This window comes from Sebastes fasciatus, chromosome 9 (genome assembly GCF_043250625.1).
Source record: "Sebastes fasciatus isolate fSebFas1 chromosome 9, fSebFas1.pri, whole genome shotgun sequence".
NCBI classification, from domain to species: Eukaryota; Metazoa; Chordata; class Actinopteri; order Perciformes; family Sebastidae; genus Sebastes; species Sebastes fasciatus.
The window spans coordinates 28064087-28079451 of NC_133803.1; the positions used below are offsets into that span (position 1 = coordinate 28064087).

General features: G+C 41.1%; 2 protein-coding genes across 3 annotated transcripts; one reads left to right on the forward strand and one right to left on the reverse strand.

The window, feature by feature from the left end:
* Window positions 1–674: 674 nt before the first annotated feature.
* LOC141774390 (early growth response protein 2b-like) lies at window positions 675–4174 on the forward strand. Its single transcript, XM_074647041.1, has 3 exons — window positions 675–941; window positions 1443–1699; window positions 3097–4174. The coding sequence occupies exons 1-3, from the start codon at window positions 797–799 to the stop codon at window positions 3961–3963; spliced, it is 1269 nt and encodes a 422-aa protein (XP_074503142.1). The 5' UTR covers window positions 675–796; the 3' UTR covers window positions 3964–4174.
* A 195-nt stretch (window positions 4175–4369) lies between these two features.
* Window positions 4370–14442, reverse strand: adob (2-aminoethanethiol (cysteamine) dioxygenase b). 2 transcript variants are annotated; one of them, XR_012595329.1, is made up of 3 exons: window positions 14166–14442; window positions 11394–13183; window positions 4370–4431 (listed from the first exon to the last, which is right to left on the reverse strand). XR_012595329.1 is itself a non-coding variant. In XM_074647042.1 (2 exons), exon 2 carries the CDS (start codon window positions 12992–12994, stop codon window positions 12266–12268), a length of 729 nt encoding a protein of 242 aa, XP_074503143.1. In that variant the 5' UTR covers window positions 12995–13183; window positions 14166–14442; the 3' UTR covers window positions 7986–12265. The 2 variants fall into 2 exon arrangements, 1 of the variants encoding a protein (XP_074503143.1); XM_074647042.1 differs by lacking the exon at window positions 4370–4431 and having other exon boundaries at window positions 7986–13183.
* Between the last annotated feature and the right edge of the window lie 923 nt (window positions 14443–15365).

Here is a 15365-nt window from a genome sequence, read left to right on the forward strand (position 1 = left end):
CACTATAGTGTGCCTTACATTATCATCAAAACTACACTAAATCATGAGTCCATTCTTTGAACAACAAGGAGACACCATCAAGACCAAGCAGCTTCTGCAGGAGGAAATGAATTAAATGATTATTCTGTCCCTAATCACCCCATCTATCTCACGGTGCCAACAATGGCAAAGACTCAGTCAGAGCAGTAATCTGTTCCTGACAAGGCAAGAAGAGAGAAAACAAATGGGTCTGTGCAGTCAGTGTGTGGGCTCAGCTGGCACAAAGACAAAACAATGCAACGCAATTCTACCCGGATACCAGCCATATATAAGCAAAACCGAGGATCCTCTCACCTCACCGGAGGATCCATTTATGGAGAGAAGAGGGTGACCGGAATTCCGAATGATGGAGAGTTTTTTTTTATATTTCCTCCTTAAAGTGAGGATGATGATGATGAAGCACGTGCTGATGTCTGTGATTTATGTTGGAATAAAAAAAAACAAAATTCAGATTTGAGAGTTTATTTAGTTAAAACTCCATGTCATTTTAATTTCCTCCACGTTTCGTCACTCTGAGCTCCACCAGTCCTATTTCTGGAGTTCCCTCTTCTTTTTTGTTTTTTTTAAACTCAAGTCCATATTTGGTGAATGACGCGCCAAAGAGATCCCCTTTATAACCATGCTGCACCATCTAGGAGCTATTTACACGAGATGAGAAGAGGAGGAAGAGATTGAAAAATGATTGAGATGAACTTAAATGTAGTTACTGAATAACATTATTCTGTTATTCTGAGTTTAAATCGCCTGATTTTCCAGAATGACTGCTAAAATAGCGGATGAAGTTTCAGTATCTCTGTGCAGTCTTGTAGACAGTATTCCTAAAGATGTGTACACAGCTGAGAGCTCCATTGTTTTTAAAGAAGAGGCTGTAGGAGAGGAAGAACATGAAGAGAATGAAAATGGTAAGAATTTGTGTTATTTGTTCTGAGGTGGTGGTTTTGGGTGCAAAAGTGCAAAAGTTTTATTGCACCAAAATGTTTTAATAAGTCAACCAAGAGTTGTGCGTAAAATGGCAATGGATAAAAAAGGTTAATATTGTTAAGATTAGATTTATTTTTCATAAACTCTGAAATGAGGACATTTCATCTGAAGAGGGGGGAAAATGTAAGATTATATATATATATTTTTTTAAAGACTTATTTTATACAGTTTATACTGATTAAGATTGGCGGAGTGATATGAAGTAAGAAGTGATGTGCCACCTTTTAGGTTATGGGTGTTCAATTATATAGGCTCGAGTTGAAGAATTAAAGTGGATCCTGTTGTACAGACAAAAAACAAAATCTAATCTTACATTCTTCAGATGAAATGTCTTCATTTCAGAGTTTATGAAAAATAAATCTAATCTTATAATATGCTCCTTTATTTGCATTCTAACAGAGTGTACTTCTATATTTCTTCAGGTGATCTTCTGTTCGAAGCGAAGTGCGCACCTGAGCTGTCCTTCCACGGAGACTTGGCGCAGTACGTGGCAACTTTACGCACGCAGCCCGTTGCGTTTACCGGCAAGTTCTCGGTGGATTCCAGAGGAGCAGGAGGACCGTGGACATCTAAGGACGTCATCAACGTCATCAGCGCTGACATTGGACCGGCCCCGGTGTCTGGGTCGTGTTCAGCATCTCCAGATATTTACGCAGGAGGAGGAGGAGACGCATCTACTGTAGGTTCAGTTTTCAATCAATCAATGTTTCGTTTTCCAGACTGGTTTTAAAGGTCCCATATCGTGCTCATTTTCGATCATACTTGTATTTAGTGTTTCTACTAGAACATGTTTACGTGCTTTAATGTTAAAAAAAAACACTTTATTTTCCTCATACTGTCAGCCTGAATATGCCTGTATTTACCCCTCTGTCTGAAACGCTCCGTTTTAGCACATTTTTTTAAAGGAATTGCAACAGAATTGCGTTGCTAGGCAACAGCTCGGGTCCATGTTTACTTCCTGTCAGCTGATGTTATTTACATACACACTGCAACCAGGAATAAACTGGGACACATTTAGAATGTTTACATTTAAAAACCGTGTAATGGTCTAAATATTGTATATTCGTGACATCACAAATGGACAGAAATCCTAAAGGCTTGTTTGAAACGCACAATTTCTGAATACGGGCTGTGTGTATTTCTTTTTATATTGAGCGCTTCGATACTTTCACAGTATTTATATATCACTTAAACCTGCTTTATAATATAAAGACATGGAAATCTTACTTTTTACAACATGGGACCTTTAAACTAAAACGTAAATGAGATGCCTTTGTTGGGATTTTTGTAATTTTTGTACAAAACAGACACAATATTATTATTTCAAAAAAATAGGGCTCTAAAAATCTTTATTTTCCTCATACTGTCAGCCTGAATATGCCTGTATTCACCCTCTGTCTGAGATGCTCCATTTTAGCGCATTTTTTTAAAGGAATTGCAACAGAATTGCGTTGCTAGGCAACAGCTTGGGTCCATGTTTACTTCCTGTCAGCTGATGTTATTTACATACACTGCAACCAGGAAATAAACTGGGACACATTTAGAATGTTTACGTTTAAAACCGTGGAATGGTCTAAATATTGTATATTTGTGACATCACAAATGGACAGAAATCCTGACAGCTGGTTTCAAATGCAGAGTTTCTGAATACGGGCTGTGTGTATTTCCCTGTGGATTGAGTGTTTCGATACTTTCACAGTATTTATATAAGACTTAAGCCTGCTTAATAATAAAAAACATGAAAATCTCACTTTTTTATAATATGGGACCTTTAAGGTTTAAGTCCATGGTGAAGACCTTACTTCAAAAGTTCTTGTCACAAAAGGTGTTGCATAAACAGGATATGAAGTCTTTTGCATACAGAGGATCTGCAGAGTGGACTCAGTCTCATGTCTCTCTCCTCGCCTTCATTAAAGCTCATTAGATTCATAGAGAACAGTTGTTCTAATGATCCCTGGGGGTAATGATAAGTCAACCAAGAGTTGCGCATAAAATGACAACCGTGTCATGAGATAAAAAAGGTTAATATGCTCCTTTATATTGCATTCTAACCAAGTGCACTTCTATATTTTCAAGGTGATCTTCTGTTCGAAGGGAAGTGAGCACCTGTCTGGGTCGTGTTCAGCATCGCCAGATATTTACTCAGGAGGAGGAGGAGGAGGAGGAGGAGGAGGAGACGGCACCATGGCGCACGGCCATCCGGACATCAGCCACATGTACGCGCCCCCTCATCCTCATCCTCACCCCCACCCGTCCTACTCCTGCAGTGGAGACATGTACCAGGACCAGTCAGCAGGTGGTTACCTGGCGACGTCCACCTGTGCAGTGTCCTACCATCCACCTCCATCCTACAACCCTGTACCTAAACCGACTGTAGACGGCGCCGCGCTGCTGTCCATCATGCCAGAGTACGGAGGCTTCTACCAGCAGAGCTGCCAGAGAGACATCCAGGAGAGGAAATCTCTCCCGTACCCGCTGGACTCCCTCAGGGTGCCTCCTCCTCTCACTCCTCTCAACACCATCAGGAACTTTACGCTCGGTGCGGCCTCAGAGGGTCCGATGGCCGCAGCTTTCCCCACCCACCAGAGCCTCCCACTTAGACCCATCTTGAGACCCAGAAAGTACCCGAACCGGCCGAGCAAGACGCCCGTGCATCAGAGGCCGTACCCGTGCCCGGCTGAGAGCTGCGACCGCCGGTTCTCCAGGTCGGACGAGCTGAGTCGACACCTGCGCATCCACACCGGCCACAAACCCTTCCAGTGCCGCATCTGCATGAGGAACTTCAGCCGCAGCGACCACCTCACCACCCACATCCGCACGCACACCGGGGAGAAACCGTTCTCCTGCGACCAGTGCGGGAGGAAGTTCGCCCGGAGCGACGAGAGGAGGAGGCACATGAAGATTCACCTCCGGCAGAAGGAGAAAAAGTCCTCTGCATCCTAAAATAACCCTCACCATGCACGGCCCCAGATGCTGCTGAATGTAAACTGTCTGAAATCTGAACATGATGGGCTCCTGCCACAGTCTGTCTGCCAAAAGAGCCCAAATCTGATCTTGTTTGGAAGCCATATCTTTAAAGGGACTGTTTGTAAGACTCGTGGGTACCCATAGAACCCATTTTCAGCCACATATCTTGAGGTCAGAGGTCAAGGGACAGCTTGACAAATGGCCATGACAGTTTTTCCTCGCCAAAATTTAACCCAACTTTAGAGTGATAGCCTCGTTCCGGACAAGCTATAGCATGACATGATTGGTACTAATGGAGTCCTTAGGTTTTTATAGTTTCATATGATGCCACTATCTTCTAACCATAAACCCGAGCCTGGTACGGCCTCCAAAAGACAGTAAAGTCGGTTGGGTCTTTTAAAGGGACTGTTTGTAACTTTCAGAAATGCTTGTTAACAGCGACACCTGTGGCCGTTAAGTCAACGAAAGTCAGCGTCGGGCTCGCGCTTGTGCTCGCTCTACATAGACATGAACGAGCATCGCTCAAAACAGTGAGGCGACACACGTCAGCTAAAACCACAATATCACTCGAGCCAGACGAAGGTCTCTCCATTAAATCAATGCTGATCATAATGTTGGCTTTTCAGGGAAAGAGGGCCGGTGCCGGAGCTGAAGCAGGAAGAGAAACGTTATTGTCTCCCGACTGCACCCGCAGGGAGACACCGGCACCCGGTCGGAGACGATAACGTTTCTCGGTGCAGAGTCCCGTCACTTCAAAAGACACGGGAAACCTCTGTTGGTCTGGAGGAGCTGCAGCAGATATTTCTGCACAAACGTCCACAATATTCACTAGATATTCTCAGAGCTAAACTAACTCTTCTGCAGTGTGAAGTGTGCGCGCATGCATGTGAGAGTGGAGCGAAAGAGCGAGAACGCGCGCGCTGTGTGAGTGAAGGCAGGCAGGCAGAGCCGCATGGGATCCCGACCCGGTAGATTTATACGCGTAAAAAGTTACAAACAGTCCCTTTAAAAAAAGAGAATCAGTTCACACTGATGTTTTCTTTCATTATTTATCACAGCAACTAAAACAGAATTCCTCCCTCATGAGTCAGGGGTCCAGTTTATCAACAGACACATGTACAGGACGTCCACACAAACAAAGCTGCACATTCTGGCGTTAAATTGTACAAAATGTAAAGGGAGTCTGGTTTACACTAAAGCCGATAACCATGTTCTTTAAAACACAGTGTACCTGCAGCTGCTTGCTTTAGTGCTCTGTGGCAAGGCATTGTGTCTAACTGTCTATGCTTCATATTCTCAGGGATTCAATTGTAATTCAGGCTGCAAACATGAGGCCAAAACCATGCAAGTGATGCAAGAGGGATGCAAGCTGTGGGTGGTTTGGCTTCAACTGCAGTTAATCTCAGAAAAATACAATATAAGTCACTGTGGTATCAGAGGGGATCTCTGGACCCTCACTTAAACTGTATGCACCAGGTTTTCCAACAACTTATTCCCAAAATCTGTGTAGTTTCACTTGAAAACAACAATGTTACAAGAGGAAAACGTCATTTAGGATTCATCTCTGATCTAAAGTCTAATTTAATTGTAAACTGTGAATCTTCACATCCTCTCCTTCACTGTTAGCTACATCATCGATGTCCGATGACACTAAATAGGCCGTCACCAGTGATGCTTATTTATCTAAATGGACATTTTTACACTGTAGGCACTAAAATGTGTCACCATGCAACACTTTGAAATGTTGCATCACTATTTTAGTATGACTCTGCCTGCTGCGCCGTATTTAAAAATATGCTTTTTGGAGGAAGGAAACGAGGCAGTGATGTCAGAGTGCACTCAAGGTGACATCACAAATCAGGGCGGGGCTATAAGGTGGGAAACTTTAAGCTATAGATGCAGCAAAATGAAGCTTTTTTTAAACCTGGTTTTTGTATCATATTAGAAATGTTGAAACAGTTACAGATATTGATATGTTTGCTTTTGGTTTATTACATACAGAACATGTTGGGATTATATGAGATTGTAGCCTGAATAATCTGTTACCTTCTGGTTAGATTTTATTTTCAGGTGTATGCACAGACCTGTTGATACTTGTAAAGATCCGACCAGCATTTCTACCTGATGAATGTGAGCTGAAGAGCGAGAGAGAGAGAGACTGAGAGAGAGAGAGAGAGAGAGAGAGAGAGAGAGAGAGTCACTGGACAGATAAAAGTTGTGTTTTTGTGTTTTATAAGTTTTATGCAAGCAAGTCGAGCACTAAAGCTTTTATTCTGCTGGACTGATGCTTCTTGTCAATGCAAATAAATGTTGACTTGTCGAGTTGTGGTGTCTACCTGCTGTTCCTGCTCTTTAATTTGGCATATTAAGTTGTTTATATGAAAACGACATCATCTCAATGTCTATTTAAAGATTCTTCTGGATCTTTTGGTCACATCACATAATTCCACAGCAGATGGGTTGCGTCCAAAATTTCATACAAACATGTTATTTAGTATGCTAAAACAGTATGTGAAATTTTTTAGTACATATCAGAAACCTCAGTATGAAACCAATAGTACGCAAATTGCACACTATTTCCAGTGAAATATTACATTATGCAAACACTGGACACCACAGTGGCATAAATATCCCACAAAGCAAAGCGGTTATGCTGTACAATTAATCAAAACTTTATCGAAATCACAATATGGCATACTGCAATTTTCAAATCGCAGATGGCACAACATTTATTAAAGGTGAAATGTGGGTCAAAATACCATTTTAAACTAAATATTGCGGCGTTGCAGAGGTGTCCTGGCCTACACATCATATACAGACTTACATCTTTGTTTGGTACAGATCCCTGAAAAAATTACACCATAACCATGTTTTTCAATGAACTTAACTGTAACTATAAGATTTCACTTTGCTAGGCGTAATATATTTCTTAAATTTAGCTCACTTTATGATTCTCTCAAATCATTGTTTTGGTCACATGAGATTGGCACAGGTTACCATGGTTACACGTCTCCAACCGGCAAGGAGGCTCTCAGGAAGTGACGACATAAATTACTGCTCAGTGCGTCTGAAAAGATACATACTACTGTTTATGCACACAAAAGTATGTTAAATGATTTATATGGTACATATATTGGGTATGTAGATGTTCAAATTTCCATTTTTTTCTGAAATATTTAAACAAAACTCCATCTGCTGATGAAGATCATGTCATATTATCAAAAGCTGCAGAACAGCTACTAAATGGACCACGAGGTTGAGATTTGCTTGTCAGTAATGAACTTTTAAACTTTTTAAGCTACATGAACACCCACATCCAAAATCAATTTTAGGTATTTACAGTACTTTCTGTGGCCAAATGTACGTGTACTCCATACAGACACATATGCAGAGAAGCTTTGGAAAATTACCTGAATTCTTAAAAAAAATATATATTAATTTACACCTCAACAGCTGCTGTGTGAAAGAAATGTTTTCAATTTAAGTCACTTTAAACTTTTAACTTAAGGCTTCCAACAAAGACACAGATACTGAGTTTTCTTCCTCAACCTGCTAAAAGAGTGCTCGGTTGGAAATATAACGTTTTATAGAAAATGTAAAGCAGCTTAGGTCGACAACTTGATTCAACATGTTTCAGAGAAAACGCCCCGAGGAACTTCTCCAAAACATGTCGGAGCAATAAAATGTATTGACGGCATCAAGTTGCTTTCCTGAATGTTTGTTGTTCTAATAACACTCATCACAATCTGAAGCAAATAAAGCAGACGTGTTTAGGCAAAATAAACAGCACATTTTATATGAACTGACAGAAAAACCTTCATTACAGGCAAAACACATCGATACAGTTGCTGATCATTTCACACACAATCAGATTCTGGATTCGAGCTTTCTGTTGATGAAACATCAGCTAATTAGAAGACCTGTATAGCCTTCATTCATACAGCACATCACTCTTATTCACTCTTATCAAATCTAAATTTGCAGCAACTCCAGACAAGTTTGGTTTTTTTAACGACATAATTTGAAATAAAAATTATTCGAAATGCATAATTTCACATTTCAAACGGTCCCATTCTCCAAACTGTTGCAGAGATTTTAGTATGACTAGAAGTCATACTAAATAATAATGCATACTCAATTTTTTAATAGCGCATACATACTGTACATTTTGAACATGACATGTACATGATTGAAAGAAACCTTTATATTGAACCATAATGTTACTTTACTGTAAGTGTTTAGCTTCACTTCTTTGCTGCTGAGCTGGAAATTATCCCAAGTTTCATTCTATAAACGTCATGATAAACGCAACCCTCAAATTCACCCTGCATTCCTGTAATCACACTGACATTTTTGGCCTAATAGTGAAACCATCTCTTTTTCTAAAAGACAGTCACGATTAGTGTGGAGAAGCTTAATTTAGTGCACATCTTTCAAACAATCTCCGGAAAAATCAGTCAGCAATACGGATCACAAACCTGAGGATCAAACTTTTCCCAGAAAAACAAAAGAAGGCAGTCTACAGTGTAGAGTCCTCAACACGACGCCAGAATAAACCTGCAGTTTTAGATATTTTTCAGTCTTCTAAGAGAGACCTGAATATTCATAAAGTTCTTTATCCGGCCGGAACAAAACCTCACAAAGCCTGAAGCAGGAAGACGATTTAAAACACACAAGGACATAAGTCCCTCCATGGTCCCGGGAAACTTCCACACCTCAGCTCAGGTTCGATTTCAATGCTACATTCAAGATGCAGTCAGAAGTCTGGAATTCCCAACATCATATCTCTCCAACTATTATGTTTTAGAGCTGCAGCATGAAAAAAATGCATGCATTGCCTTCATGCAACAGAAAGCCATCGTCATAACTGCGCATTTTGAATAAATATTTTTATCAACAGCAAGCACTTCATGCAATACTGAGAGCTGAAATGTATTTAAAGGTTATTAAAAAGTATTGCTGTGTAAAGTGAAGGTTCAGAAGTCTTCCCCAAAATGTCCATTTTGGAAACAAAACTTGAAGCAACGGCTTCGACCAAGGTGCAAGAAGCAAATTCAGACGTCCTGACTTTTCTTGAACGCAGCATCAGCACCCTGCTCATCCTCAATTTCTTGACATCTATCCTCTCAGGGGCCTATTGCTCACATCATTTGTCGCTACAATTTTGGTGCTTTTGAGTGTTTAAATCTTTCAGCTGATTGATTATATGCTGGTTTACACAATGACACCACCTTTAGTTAAACCACATCCATCGGATCAAGCCAGATTTGCATGTGGTGAAACATTTTAGGAGATATATACGAGGCGTTTAGTGGCAAAGCAACATGTGACCTCAACGCCTCTCGTGTCCTGTCTTTCCCTTGTTATAGATGTCAACTTGTATCTGAACTCAGAGACTCAAATGTCTTCTCCAACATGATCTGGGATAGGGCTGTCCCCAAAACTATTTTTTGGGCTTTGAAGTAGGCTTGTCGCGGTAGTCGTTACACGGTGGTCGGGCACACACCGATTACATTACATGCCAACCGTCCCCACTGTCGTTTTGCTTTTTTTTTTTACATAAATAAAACCCATTTAGTTCATTTTGCCGTATCAGCGCCGTGTTATCAATACATAGTCGGACGACGAATGCTACAAACTGAAGGTGAAAGCATCAACACGGAGTCTCAGCTCAGAGTAGCAGGAGTCAGATTTCACACACATGGGACGAGAGAGAGTTGACAGACAAGACGATGGCGGAGGATTCAGTGTCGAAGCGAAAAGCAAAAGCGCCTATTTGGCAATACTTCTTATTTAAACCCAATGCTATAAGGGAACCATAACGTTAATGAGGTAATCGCCATGCAGAGGACGGAGCGTTCACAGCCTGTGCACGCGGCGGAGCGGCGCCGGGTGGAAACCTGCGGCCTTCCAGACACACCGCCACCCGACCTTAAAGATCAAAGTAAGCGCTCTACACAAATTGAGCGCCGTCTTTTCTTGTAAAACGTCCAGTGTAATCGGCAACACCGGTGTTGTCACAAGTTTATTAACCGGTGGTAAAACGTCCTCGCCGTCACATCCCTACTTCGAAGCTTCGCTGAGTAATATTTGAAGGTATTCGAAGCTTCGCTTTGCAGCGCAGAGGAATGACATGTTCTTCTGTCTGTCTGTCTCCATCTCCCCCGTTTCAGCGCTGCTGCACTGTGTGCACACACACACACACACACACACACACCTCTACACACAACAAACAGCGATATTCATCTGAGAATAACTAATAATAATTACTGTTGAATGTGAATAATGAATGATATTGTGGGATGATTCCTGATTTCATGGGTTATTTGGGGATTTATACAATATTATTACACGGCTCTGTTGATTACGGTCTGTTTTTTCTTTGTTGCTATGGGTGCAGTTCTAATGACGGACTCTGGCGGACCTTTTGTGTGTCAAATTATTGATTTCTTAAGTAGGTAGCCGTGTAATAAGCGAGATAATGAACAGCTGTCAGGGTGACCCGCTAGCTGTACAATATCCCTTACTTATTACATTACACAAAACAAAACAAAGCATTCGAATACTGATTTGGAGGTCGATCACCACGGCAACAGTCAAAGCATCTAAGCATTCGGGTCAGCCCTAGTCAGGGATAATTTAGAGATTACAATGGGACAAAATGGACATCAGAGAATTAGAGACTAAGAAAGAAATGCATCATGAAAACGTGATTACAAATCCCTTTTTGGAGGTAAAAGTAATACCTCTAAATATCTGAAATTTAGAGAACCACTCATTGTGTACACAAGTCCATTACAAGTAGTAAAACTACTCAACTAGCTTTCCAGACTTCCTGGTCATACTATCCGACACACACACAGAGCGTGCAAACAGGATGTTGTTAAGTATTGCCCGAGGCTCCAATCTTTCAGGTGAAATGGAAACTTGAGAGATTATATTTCAACCTTTGGAAAACAGAGCAACAGCTGTTTCACCATAGCAGGGCAGAGCACTGTTAACAATACCTAAAAATGAGGTCACCTAATGTGTGAACTGTGTGGTTTCTCTACAGGAACAGGTGCTGCAGTTACATTCTGACCCTCTAAAGCAAGGGTGCCCAAACTTTTCAGACTCGTGGGTACCCAGAGAACCCATTTTCAGCCACATATCTTGAGGTCAGAGGTCAAGGAACACCTTGACAGTTTTTCCTCGCCAAAATGTAAGTGTTAGCCTCCTTCCTGACAAGCTATAGCATGACATGATTGGTACTAATGGAGTCCTTAGGTTTTTCTAGTTTCATATGATGCCCCTATCTTCTAACCATAAACCCGAGCCTGGTACGGCCTCCAAAAGACAGTAAAGTCGGTTGGGTCTTTTAAAGGGACCGTTTGTAACTTTCAGAAATGCTTGTTAAACAGCGACACCTGTGGCCGTTAAGTCAACGAAAGTCAGCGTCGGGCTCGCGCTTGCTCGCTCTACATAGACATGAACGAGCATCGCTCAAAACAGTGAGACGACACACGTCAGCTAAAACCACAATATCACTCTATATTTCAGCTGCTTGGCAGTAATGTTAGCTGACCAGACGGAGGTCTCTCCATGAATCAATGCTGATCCTAGTGTTGGCTTTTCGGATGCTGAAGCAGGAAAAGCGGGTCGGCAGGAAGAGAAACGTTATCGTCTCCCGACTGCGCCCGCAGGGAGAAACCGGCACCCGGTCAGAGACGATAACGTTTCTCGCTGCGGAGCCCCGTCACTTCACAAGACACGGGAAACCTCTGTTGGTCTGGAGGAGCTGCAGCATTTATTTCTGCACAAACGTCCACTGTACATTCACTAGATATTCTCAGAGCTAAACTAACTCTTCTGCAGTGTGTAGTGTGCGCGCATGCACGTGAGAATGGAGCGCATATGCGAGCGTGCATGGGACACCGACCCGGTAGATTTATACGTGTAAAAAGTTACAAACAGTCCCTTTAATAAAAAATAAATAAATTTGCAAACATCTGGCGGGGCCAAATCAAAACTTATGGCGTCCCCACTTTGGCCCGCGGGCCCCAGTTTGGGCAGCCCTGCTCTAAAGGCTTCACATGGATTAATGATTTAGATAAAGACCCCTTCATTGAGCCCAGTTTGTCCAAGCAAGTCCACAAAAAGCCCCCCGGCCTTGTGCCACTACAGGGTGCATAAGACCACATGAATTTCCCCTTGTGGGATAATAAAGTTGACCTTTGACCTTTGATAAACCAGCCCGAGAAAAGAAGATATTTTGCAGGCTGCAGACCAGTGAGGTGGATCAGAGGCAGACCTCCGGGCCCGGGTAGGGCTCCCCACCGCACCAGAAATCCGGAGGCTGTGAGATCTCCATGAGCCAGACCTCCTTCTCCTTCTTCTGCTCTGTGTGTTTGACCTCTGCTTCAGTCAGCAGCTTGTAGTAGTGACAGTCTCTGCCGTCGTCCGGGTCGTACGGTGGAGCCAGGATGTCCATGAAGGCGGAGGGACCGTCCACGGCGTCGATCTGGTGCAGGTTGTCCCGGTCCGGGGACAGCACGCAGGGGCCGCTGTCCTCCGTGTACACCTCGGTGGAGCGGAGCAGGGAGCGCCGCAGGGAGCCCGGTGGAGGAGGTGAACCCGGTGGAGGAGGAGGATCCAGCCGGTCGAAGCAGCTGATCCGGACCGTACCGTACAGGACTTTGAGCATGCCGTGCATCCCCGGGTGGTCGTGCAGCGGGATGGAGGCTCCGCTCTTCAGGAGGAACACCCCCATGCTGAAGTGGTCCGTCTCGCAGATGTGCATGTAGGTGACCGGAGGCCCGTGGAGCTGGAGCTGCTGGTGGCCGTCTGAGGCTGCTCTCCTCGGGGACAGCTTCAGGTCGGCCGCCCGGACCTCCGTCATCAGGCTCCGCAGCTTGCTCTGGTTCTCCAGGAAGGTTTTACCGGCCTCCTCGCTGCTCCTGAAGGTGACGAGAGCCTGGCGGGCGATTCTCTGAACGATGGAGGTCATGATGGTGTCACCGGGCATCATACCGGAGCAGAGGAGCAGAGGAGCAGAGGACGAGACCCGGTCTGAACCTTCTGGTCTCTCTAGTCGCTGCTGCTTTAGCAGTAGCTCTGCAGCTAGCAGGCGAAGATCGTCTGTTATAACAGGATGACTCACTCAGAGATTCTTCTTCGGGGGTTTGGATGGTTGTAGTATGAACCGTTTGTTATGAGACTGATTTAACCAAAGAATAAAAATATTCTTCACGAAATGAAAACAATAAAATAACTTAAAATATATATATATATATATATATATTGTAAGTTTAAGTTAAACTAAAATATATATATATATATATATAAAATATATATATTATTGTAAGTTTAAGTTATTTTATTGTTTTCATTTCGTGACGAATATTTTTATTCTTTGGTTAAATCAATCTCATAACAAACGGTTTATACTACAACCATCATATATGAAGGAGGAGATATATATATATATATATATATATAAAGAAAAAAATTATATAAAGAAAAAATAAAAATAAAGAAAAAAATAACGTTTATTCCCTCATATCGGAGCCCAAGTGTAAATAAATAATTGTGGCTGCAGTGTCTTTAAATGTGGTACAGATCTTTCTTACAATTTCTTTTTTTTTTTTAAATAAATCCTGAACGGTGTGTTATTTTTGGTACACAAGTTGAGATGTACATCTGGCCTTTTATTGTCAATTGAATTGAATTGAATTGAATTAAATCAAATTAAATTAAATTAAATCAAATTAAAATAAATTAAATTAAATCTATGTATGTATTTGTTACATTTTGTTTTATAAAGTTAGAAAAGCAATGTTTATGTCAAGTTTGATGTTGCTTTACAAATAAGAGAATGATCCCAGTGAATTGCACACAGTGAGGAAAAGGACTGACTAAAAAAAACAAAAAAACTTCTATGAATTTAAAAATACATGTACAAATTTCTGGAATTGTAACCACAGAAATTGGAACACACCACAATGTAAAATCAGGGTATATATATATATATATATATATATGTATATAAAACAAAAAATAGACTGAATTAATCAAATATTTGATATTTTAGGTCTACTGTTTTTTTCCCTACACCACAAATAATGCTTGGAAACTACAATCCAACAGAGGCTTCACGCTTTTCTGTTGTCTGTCCGAGTCTGACAGGAGTGAGACCTCACCTCTTTGTCCTCCTCTTTGCTCAGCTCAGCACCACGTTCATTGCTCTCTGTCTGTCTGTCTGTTGTCTGTCTGTCTGTCTGATTTCTGCTCCTTCACGTGTTCATTCATTCGTGTTTTTCTATTTTATGGACACGTTAGAACAACAACACAACTACTATAAATTGATATTAATCTGTGGGGGTGGTTTTCAGACAGGATTTGACTCCTGAGAGGTCAGTTCATCAACTTCAGAGCCCCATTTTTGAATAACTGTCAAACACGTCCGCACGTCCTCCTGGGATTAGGAAGACATGACCCGCCCTACTCGGCCTCTGATTGGCTGTCCTGGATATGCTTAACCTGATTTTAACCAATCACACGCCTCCTGCCAAAATCTAACCAATCAAACCAACGACGGTAAGGACTACTAGCCAATCAGAGGCAGAGGAGGGCGGGTCATTAGTTATTTAGCCACCAGGTAGCCGTTACCAGTTTACACCTAGTGCATTGTGGGACATGTAGTCGGCCATCAACACTGTGGTCACTGACACACAAATATATATAATATAATATAATATAATATGATATGATATGATATGATATGATATGATATGATATAATATAATATGATATGATACGATACGATACGATACGATACGATACGATACAATATAATATAATATAATATAATATAATATAATATAATACAATATAATATAATATAATATAATATAATATAGTATAATATAATATAATATAATATAATATGATACAATATAATATGATACAATATAATATAATATAATATAATATAATATAATATAATACAATATAATATAATATAATATGATACAATATAATATGATACAATATAATATAATATAATATAATATAATACAATATAATATAATATAATATTCAAATATTGACAAAATAATAGTTGTTATTTTTGTCACATTGCTTGATATAACCAAGGATGGTCTCCATGTGAATGAATAAAAATAAATTATTATAATTATTATAAATAAATCCAACTAAATGCCAAATTCAACATGCAATGTCTGAACTGCACAGATAAATCATTTATATTTATTTAAATGTCCTGCCATCTCATGGTCCATCCCTGGTGGGATTAATATTACCAAACATTGATGTTTACAGTACAACAACATAAAGTTACACTAAATGTAGGCAGTTGTTTGCTAACATGGTAGCCACAA

Excerpts from the sequence above, each read along its gene's own strand:
- LOC141774390 (XM_074647041.1), top strand. The coding sequence starts at position 797 with ATGACTGCTAAAATAGCGGATGAAGTTTCAGTATCTCTGTGCAGTCTT. Across the intron at positions 942-1,442 it reads ACATGAAGAGAATGAAAATG|GTGATCTTCTGTTCGAAGCG; the intron begins GTAAGAATTTGT and ends ATATTTCTTCAG. Across the intron at positions 1,700-3,096 it reads GAGGAGGAGACGCATCTACT|GTGATCTTCTGTTCGAAGGG; the intron begins GTAGGTTCAGTT and ends TATATTTTCAAG.
- adob (XM_074647042.1), bottom strand. The coding sequence starts at position 12,994 with ATGATGCCCGGTGACACCATCATGACCTCCATCGTTCAGAGAATCGCC.